This window comes from Echinops telfairi, unplaced genomic scaffold (assembly GCF_000313985.2).
Source record: "Echinops telfairi isolate 266 unplaced genomic scaffold, ASM31398v2 ScPeMD7_70;HRSCAF=299, whole genome shotgun sequence".
Classification (NCBI taxonomy): domain Eukaryota; kingdom Metazoa; phylum Chordata; class Mammalia; order Afrosoricida; family Tenrecidae; genus Echinops; species Echinops telfairi.
The window spans coordinates 25,958,520-25,968,249 of NW_022103968.1; the positions used below are offsets into that span (position 1 = coordinate 25,958,520).

The 9,730-nt window shown below is 44.0% G+C and overlaps 1 protein-coding gene across 1 annotated transcript in view; it reads right to left on the reverse strand.

Annotated features, from left to right (window-relative positions):
- The window catches only part of AS3MT (arsenite methyltransferase), a 30,606-nt gene that overhangs the window by 14,810 nt on the left and 6,066 nt on the right, over nt 1–9,730 (reverse strand). Inside the window, exons 6-8 of the mRNA XM_045291427.1 lie at nt 9,026–9,095; nt 5,564–5,645; nt 2,646–2,719 (exon numbers count right to left, since the gene is read on the reverse strand). Coding sequence (XP_045147362.1) covers nt 2,646–2,719; nt 5,564–5,645; nt 9,026–9,095 — 226 coding nt within the window. The remainder of the gene's footprint in view (nt 1–2,645; nt 2,720–5,563; nt 5,646–9,025; nt 9,096–9,730) is intronic.

Genomic DNA, 9,730 nt, shown 5'->3' on the forward strand with positions numbered 1-9,730 from the left:
ATAGATGTTTGGATTGTGATAAGAGTTGTATGGGCCCCCAATAAAATGATTTAAAAAAAACAAAAACAGCGGCCATCTAGCAGAGAAGCAACAAGCCCACCTGGAAGCAGCACACCAGCCTGTGTGATCATGAGGTGTCGACAGAATCAGATAATAGGTACCAAAAGACCCAAGACAAACAAAAAAAACATATTGTTGAGAAGGAGGGGGTCCAGAACAGAAACCCAAAACAATGGGACATTGCCTCACAGAAGGGTCACAAGAAGGGATGAGTCAGCCAGGGCACAGGATAGCACCAATGAAACAGACAAGATTCCTCTGGCTCTTTGAGGCTTCCTCACCCCCCACTAGCATGACCCCAGTCCTGCCTTTCAGTTCTGGCTAGACCGGAGCATGTACACTGGTACAGATAAGAGCTCACAACACAGAATCCAGGTCAGATAAACCCCTCAATAACAGAATTGGGAGTAGCGATACCAGGAGGGTAGGGGGAAGGTGGGGGAAGGAGGAGAGGAAGGGAAACCTGATAGCAATGATGGATGCATACCCCCCACCCTCAGGGGAATGAACAGCAGAAATGTGGGTAAAAGGAGACAGTGGTCAGTGTAAGACATGAAAACAATAATAATGAGAGAATAATGAAAGTGTTTAAAAATCATAATAATAATAAATAGCGGGGGGAGTGACCTGCATGGAAAGGGAGAATTCTAGTGCTGACTCACCAAGGCCCTCGACTAAAACAAGAATCCTAGAAAAAGAAGGTAAACTGAGCATCTCCCTAAGGTCTAAGGAGTCGTTGGTAAGACTGGGAACCACTCTCCAGGGGTCACTCAGGTCTTACTTCTCCCCACCTGTTATCCTAAGATTCATGTGTGTATTTCCACTCCATTCAAAGTTGCTCTCTTTGCCGTTTAAATAAAGAAGAAGAAAAGACCAAGTTGCTCCTTCACTCCAGATCACTCACTGCTCTTGAGCTGAGTCTGACTTAGCAACCCCACAGGACAGGGTAGAACTGCCCCGGTGTGTGTCCGAGACTGGAACTCTTGACGGGAGCCAAAGCCGCCTCTTTCTCCCGATGAGCAGCTGGTGGTTGCAAACTGCTAACCTTCCAACACGTAACCATTAAGCCACCGCGGCTCCCACCAAGATGGTTGTCGTTGTTAGGTGCGGTTGCGTCAGTTCCGACTCACAGCGACCCCTGTGCACAACAGAAGGAAACACTGCCTGGTCCTGTGCCGTCCTCACGACTGTTCTCGTTTGAGCCCCTTGCTGTAACCACAATGTCAATCCATCTTGTTGTCCCTCTGCTTTACCAAACATGTGTCCTCCTCTAGGGACTAGTCTCTCCTGACAACATGTCCAATGAAGGTGAGGCGAAATCTTGGCCGCTAAAGAGCATTCTGGCTGCAATTCTGCCAAGCCAGGTTTTGGTTCTTTTGGCAGTCTGTGGTGCTTTCGCTGTTCTTCGCCAGCACCAAAATTCAAGTGCACTGATTCTTCTTCAGCCTTCCTTATCCAAAGTCCAGCTTTCACAGGCAAATGAGGCAACTGCAAATACCATGGCTTGTGCCAGGAGTACCTTAGTTCTCAAAGTCACCTGCCTGCTTTTTTTTTTTTTTTTTTTTTTAAAACATTTTATTAGGGGCTCATACAACTGTTATCCCAATCCATACACACATCAATTGTGTAAAGCGTATTTGTACATCATTTCTCAAAACATTTTCTCTCCATTTAAACCCCCGACATTAGGTCCTCATTTTTCCCCTCCCTCCCCGCTCCCCTCTCCCACATGAGCCCTTGATAGTTTATAAATGGGTATTTTGTCATATCTTGCCCTGTCCGACTTCTCCCTTCACCCACTTTTCCACCTGCCTGCTTTTAAAGAGGTCTTGTGCAGCAGATTCATGTGGGGGGAGGTCAGATGCGTAGACATTCCCCCTCCTGAGGGCAATCAGTTGCCAGACTGCTGTCTCAGCCCTCCACAGGGCTGGGCCTGCTCCCTGCCTCTGGGGACAATGGACAGGCTCCTGTAGGCGGGGCGGAGTTTTCACCCTACTCATAATGGTTCCTATGGAGGCCCAGAGACCACTCCCTAGACCACGCCCTCATTGATAGTGTAACCCCTTCCTGTGACGTATGTCTTTACCTGTAATTGGTGGGTGTGCACACCCCCAAAGGGATATAGGCGTGGGTCAGCGAGAGAGACTCTCACCTTGCTGCTCACTCCCTGGTCACTCCCCTCTCTTCCCCCTCTCCTCCCCTCTCCCTTGTTCCCGTGCCCTCCTCCCCTTCCCCCTCTCTCCACGTGGACCGCCAAGCTGGGCTGAGGTGAGCAATGCTACCATGTAATGTGTCTGACTGCATTATTGTAATATCTCTCATGCTCTTGATGACTTTAATATAATACTTATATATCTCAACTGTACAATTGTGCCTTACTGAACCCATGGGTAGTGGTAGTACTAGCGGGTGGGGGCTGGCCCCTCACCCCCCTTCGCCATTTTAATTTAATACTACAGAGTAATGAAATGTGTCGTTTGATTTCTTGACTGCTGCTTCTGTGAGCATTCATTGACTGCAGGTCAAAGCAAACTTAACTCTTTGACAACTTCAGTCTCTTCTCCACTTATCAGGATGCTACCTACTGGTCCAGTTGGGAGGGTTTTGATCTTGACATTGAGATTACTCTCCCCCAAATTTGCTACTACAGCAATGACTACTGTTTATAAGACACTTCACAGGGATTTTAACCTTTTAAGTGCAAAGAGGGTAATAGTTTTATTACATTGACAAATTGGAAACAATCTAATAGTCACCAAGAGAGGGCCGGCCAGATGTCGTACAGCTGTATAATAAAACAAAACCCAAAAACCTCACAGCTGTTGAGTTGACGCCAACTCATAGTGACCCTATAGGCTAGGGTAGAACTGCCCTGTGAGTTTCCAAGACTGTAACTCGATATGGGAAGAGAAAGGCCTGTCTTCGCCTAAAGAGCAGATGGTGGTTTTGAACTGCTGATCTTGTGGTTAGCAAGATCATGTAGCCCAACATGTAACTACTGCACCACAAGGGCTCCTTCGCTGTATAGGACAAACCTTAATAAACTTTTTTTAAAGGTTTTTCAAAAAACAAACCAATTCACTGCCATTGAATGGATTTTACAACATTTTTTTCCTCTGTACTCACTGTTTTCGTGTAAATTTGTTTCCCATTTTGGCAAAAATATACACAATGAAACATTCACCAATTCAACAACTTCTATCTGTACAATTCAGCGCCATTGGTTATACACTTCATGTTGTACAACCCTTATTGTTATCTCTCCAAACTGTTCCACCACCATGGACATGAACTCAACAGACCCCAAGCAATAACTCCTCCTCCTTCACCGTGGTAGCGAGGTCAAGTTTGAAGACTGTAAATCTTTACAGGAGTAGAAAGCCTCATCTGTCTCCTGTAGGAGTGGCAGGTAGTTTTGAACTGCTGACCTTGAGGTTAGCAACACACACACACACACACAAGACTAGAAAGAACTATACCAACATGCCATAGAGGTTATCTCTAGGTTATGATTGTGATTTTTTTTCTTTTTGTATTTTCCAAGTCTTTAACAATATCCATTTCTTATTGTCTAACAAGCACAGGAGCCCTGGTAGTGTAGTGGTTGCTTACACATTGGGCTGCTAACAGGTCAGCATTTCAAAACCTCCAGTTCAGGGAGAAAGATGAGGATTTCCAGTCCTGTGATGAGTGACAGTCTCTGAATCCCACCAGGGCAGTTCCACCCTGTCCTGTAGGTTCCCTGTGAGTTGGAATTGACTCGAGGGCAGTGAATTTGAGTTGCACCAAGAACAAAGTTCACGTAATTCATTTCAAATGATTGTCAACACACAAGCATTTACCTCTTCAACCTACAGAGACTTCACCAAACTGACAACAGGGGCATGAACAACACAGTAATGATGCCTTTCTAAGGAAATGAAGAGGGCCTGCTCCAGAACAACTATCTCCATTTCCACATTATAGTTTTCAAAGTGTTTCCCCCAAATGTGGTTCCACCTCTGCTTCCTAACAGCACTGGGAGGCAGATTATTGCATTGTTTGGCTACATTTGGAAAACAATGACAAAGAGAGCAACTCAATTTTCCAGGATCATGTCACTCTCCAATGACAGGAAGACAGACCCTAACCCCCATGACACAGTCTCATGTGTTCCCATACATTTACTCTGACCTTGGCTAGTGGCAGAATGGAACTCAGTACAGAAAGAAGTAATCCCTTAAGACAACAGCAGTGGGAACAAGAGATCTAAGAGATCTAAAACTGATGGCGAGGAGGGTGTAGAACACCTGGTGGGGTGTGATCAAGTGCAATGTAGCCGAGAGGAATTGCTGAGAGGTGAATGAAGGTCCAACATGATGGTGGAAGAGGAGGAAAGTAAAAGGAGATAAAGGAAAGAACTAGGATGCAAAAGACATTTACAGAGGCATAAATATAGGCACGTATATATGTAAATATATTAATATATAATGATAGGGATATAGATCTATGTATATATTTATTGGTTAACTATCAAGATAGCAGATGGGCAATGGGCCTCTACTCAAGTCCTCCTCAATGCAAGAACACTTTGTTCTAATAACTTGGTATTCTGTGATACTCACCTTCCCGACACGATCGCTGAAGATAAAATGGGTACATAAGCAAGTGTGGTGAGGAAAGTTGATGGTGCCTGGCTATCAGAACATATAGTGTCTGAGGTCTTAAGGCTTGAAGTCAAACAAGTGGCCATCTAGCAGGGAAGCAACAAAGCCCACATGGAAGAAGCACACCAGCCTGTATGATTACCAGGTGTGGGATCAGGTATCAGAAGACTCAAAACAATCATATGGATGCAAAAGAGGGTGGTCAGAGTGGAGACTCAAAGTCCATCTGTAGACAATTGGACATCCCGCTCACAGAAGGGTCACAAGGAAAGGACGAGCCAGCCAGGGTGCAGCATAGCAGGGACAAAACACAAAACATTCCCCTAGTTCTTTAATGCTTCCTCCCTCCCTGCACCCCTCCCACTACCATGACCCCAGTTCTACCTTACAAATCTGGCTAGACCTGAGCATGTACACTGGTACAGATAAGAGCTCTCGATACATGGAATCTAGGACATATAAACCCCTCAGGAACAATAGTGGGAGTAGCGATACCATGAGGTAGGGGGAAGATGGGGGGAGAAGGGGAGAAAGGAGGAACTGATCACAGTGATCGACATATAACCTCCCTCTCCAGGGGGACGAACAACAGAAACATGGGTGAAGGGAGACAGCAGATTGTGTAAGATATGAAAATAATAATTTTTAATTTATCAAGGGTTCACAAGGGTGGTGGGGTGGGGAGGGAGGTAGGGAAAAAAGTTGATAACAAGGGCTCAAGCAGAAAGATATTTTGAAAATGATGATGGCAAGCCATGTACAAATGTGCTTGATACAACTGATGTATGGATTGTTATAAGAGCTGTAAGAGCCCCCAATAAAATGAATTTTTTTAAAAAACAGCAAAAAAATCCTACCCCATAAAGTTTTGTGTGTCCTGATTTCTTCGGGCAAGTCAAGGCTAGCATAGACGTCACTGAAATATAGCTCTCCTCCATGCTGAAACAGACAGTCCAAGGCCAAACGAAGTTAAAAAGATTGCTTCAGAGCAAAGGAAGGGATAGAAAATTGAAACCAAAGGGTGGCAGGGGGTACTTAAGCGGAATCTCTTTATTATTATTTTTATTGTGAATTGGGAGGGGGGCTTACATGTCAGATCACCATTTTGGTAATCAACAATTTAAATAATTTATCAAACCTCTCAATAGCTGTTCCCCATCATCCCACCCCCCTTTCCTCCCTTGTAGAATAATACAATGTAACTCTCACCTTAGGCAGCACCTTTAGCCTATTGCTTCCCCTTCCTGCCTTCCCTCCCTGACCCTCCTGCCTGGGGCAACACATCCGAGTCTGTTTCTTCTGCTATGAAAAACCTTTCTCTTGGTTTTTTCCCCTTCCTTTTAGAACAGTGGTCTCATTTTTTGAAAACAGTGGTGATTGACTAACTTCACTCAGCATTAGGTCCCCTACATCCATGCAGGTCAGGAGGTGGTTCACAGTCTCATTCTTATTCTTTAATAGCGCATAATATGCCACTGTGGGCAGGCCCCAAGGCTTATCTATCCATTCTTTCACTGATGGGCATTGAGGTTATTTCCATCTCCTTGCGATTGTGAAGAGTGCAGCAGGGAACATGGATCCGCATAGAGCGATTCACGCAACTGAGCTTCCTCCTTTCTTTAGGGTCTAGACCAGACAAAAGGATTGCTGGCTCTTATGCTATTGCTATTCCAAATTGTTTGAGGAAGGGCCACACTGCTTTCCACAGGGGTTGTTCTGTTTCACAGGTGCACCAGCAGTGTACGAAAGGATCCAATCTCTTAAAAATAACAACAACAATAACAAAGTAAAGCAGATTAAAAAAAGCAATAAAAAAAGTAGAAAATATTAAAAACTAGAATAAATTCAAGATGAATCAAAAGGGAGAGCAAATGATAAGATGTTGACTTTTAACCTAACTGCATCCGCAATGTCCGACTTTCCAGTGTGTTCTGCCTGCTCACAAGACTATTCACATCCCTGCTCCATGGTCGGAGGGGCTCACTACAAGCTTAATTCACATGCATGTCTTCCTCACTGTTTTAAAAACTGGAAATACTTTAAAATGGGTCAGAAGGAAGATCAAATGATAAAATATTACATTTTTAACCCAACTGCATCTGCTATCATTGGTTTTACAATGTTCTCTGTCTGATAACAGGGCTATTCACTTCCCTCCACTATGATCAGAAGAGATTCAATGGAGGCTTGGTCCACGCGTGGGCCTCACAAACGGATTTTGAGCTTCCACTGTCATCTGTAACTTTCTGCACACCAGGTGTTTGCAATGTAAGCTCTAATACCATTCCCTCCTTCTGATTTGGCTTTTATTATTCACAATCCCTGACTCACACAGGCTGGTGTGCTTCTCCCATGTGGACTTAGTGGACGCCTCACTTGGATGGATGCTTGTTTAAAGACAAGCCTTTAAAACTCCAGATGCTACCACTTCTGATAGCCAGGCACCATCTAGTTTCTTCACCACACTTTGCTATACCACCCGTATCTTCAGTGATCTCTTCATTAGGGTGAGCATGAAGCAGACCCACGGCATAAGAATTCGTCTTGGACTGGGGCTAGAAATATGTGCAAGCCCTAAAACTATTCATCTATCTGTGGTTTAGTTCATACACGTCTCTCTGGCTTACCTTTGAGGCATCGTTGTCATTTTATATCAGAGAACGTTATCAATTATCCCCCTGGGGCACTGGCTGTCTTCTTTGGTGAACTGTCGGTTCATGTCCTCTGCTCATTTTTCAATTGGATTATTCATCTTTTTCTTGTTGCAGTGTTGCAGTTCTTCATATAGTTTCAAGATTAACCTCCTGTCCAATATCTCATTGCCAAATGCTTTTTCTCCCGATCTGTGGGTCCTCTGTTTACTTTTTCGAGCAAGTATGTTGATGCACATACGTGTCTTGTTTTTAGGAGGTTCCAGCCATCTTTTTGGTCTTCTGTTATGGGTGTGTGTGTGTGTGTGTGTGTGTTACATTTGGTCGTGTGTTTATGCCAGGTATTAGCACCCTGAAGCGTGTCCCTATTTTCTCATTCGTGATCTTTATGGTTCTAGGGTTTACACTTAGGAGGTCTTTATTCCATTTTCAGTTCATTTTTGTATATGGAGTGAGGTATGGGTCCTGTTTCAGTCTTCTGCAGATGTAAAGCCAGTTTGGCTTGCACCACTTGCTGAAGAGACTACCACTTTCCTATTTAATGCATTTCAGCCCTTTGTCACAAAGCAGTTGTCTCTAGGTGCATGGATCTATTTCTGGGTTCTCTACTCAGTTTCATTGGTCTATCCACAGTACCGCTCCATCAGGACCGGGCTGTTTGGACCACCGTGACTGTGCAGTCGGTTTTGAGGTTGGCAAGGAAGTGGCCTCTTTGTCCTTCTTCTTAAGTAGTGCTTTCCTTCTCCTGGGTCTCTTTTCTCTATATATAAAATTAGTGAGTAGTTTTTCCACGTCTTTAAAGAAAGATGCTGGGATCTAGACTGGAATTATGTTCTATTTATAGATTTAAGCTAAACCTTTGTTAGCAAATAACAGCCAACTAGCTATCTCACTTGTCAGTCTGTTTACAATCAATAGCCAAGTGCCAAGAATTTTTGTTGTCTAGTTCCTTACCCAATAGGGAGTGAAAAAGACTGAAAAGAGTGTCTTTTTCATAGTAAAGATATTCGGGTGGTTGTATACTTAACAGATGTAAACAGATATTCATAAACTCCTATCTCTTAAACATTATCTGAAGGAATTGTGGGTGATTTCCCCCCAATACCACACCATTTCTTCCAAAATTGTTTGTACGCTTGTTGCAATCAGGAAAATATACATCTCAAGATGCGCATGAAAAATATCGCGCTGCTGCTGGTTTTCCTATCAGAGAAGGGATTAAAGCTCATCTTCTTTAACTTCCCAATCATCTGGAACCCTGGCAGCTAAGAAGTAACCCTGGAAAATACTGTGGCTACTAGGAGAGGTTATTCATAGCAACCTTTGGTAGTCTGTCCAAAGTTTCCTGCAGCTTTGCAGGAGCCAGTGTAGTAGCCTGTGCACCAATACCCAGGAGACATGAATGCCAACAAGGCAAACATTTTAACGTGTCCAGTAACGGTGCTAACTCTCAGGCTTGTTATCTTTTGCCACCTGAGAAGGAAAAGAACCACCTTTAGGGTGTTCCTGTCATGTAAACACCCTTTTTTGACCGTTCTTTTTAATTTAGTGGGTAAATTAAAAGTGTTTGGGCTCTCAGCTCAAAGAGGCAAGAACAGGACAGATCCCATCACCCCTCACTAATGATTAACAAGATTTAAAGATCACTTGAATTGCACTTGCCCTCACCTTTAGCACTCGATACACCTCCTGCAGCACTTGTTGTTTGTCAGGAACAAGGTTAATAACACAATTTGATCTGGAAAAAAACAGATGGAATGTCAAACCAGTCTGCAGACAACTCCAATAATTGTAGAGTTGATTTGGACATAAGGTGGTCCCCCGTGTGTCAGAGCAGATGGAGTCTTCAATGGCTGGTTGTTCAAGAAGTAGATTGCTTGGCTTGGCTTAATTTTTAAAGTGCCTATGAGAGGACCTGAACTTCTGATCTTCAGGTGAACAGCTAAGCTCATTAATGAATGCATAACGCAGGGGGTGAACACACTACCAGCTCTTCAAATGCTTTGATCCCTCCCCCCACCATGTTTTGCAGTTACACTACCCAAAGGGTAGTGTGTTTTCCAGGACTCACTTTCCCAAAGGTAAAGACGTCTTCAAATCTCAACACATTTTAGCAAGTTTGAGGGTTGGGGGGGAAACTGAGGCTTGATTTTTATTTGCTTTTTGCCAGCAACAAGATGCATCCCTGAGAGACGGGGAGGTGGGGAAAAGGTAGTGATGTTAAGAAACCCAGGGACAAGGGAACAAGTGTTCCAAATCGGTGGTGAGGAGGGTGTAGGAGGCATGGTAGGGTGTGACCCAGGGTAATGTAACCGAAAGGAATTACTGAAACCCAAATGAAGGCTGAGCATGATAGTGGGACAAGAGGAAAGT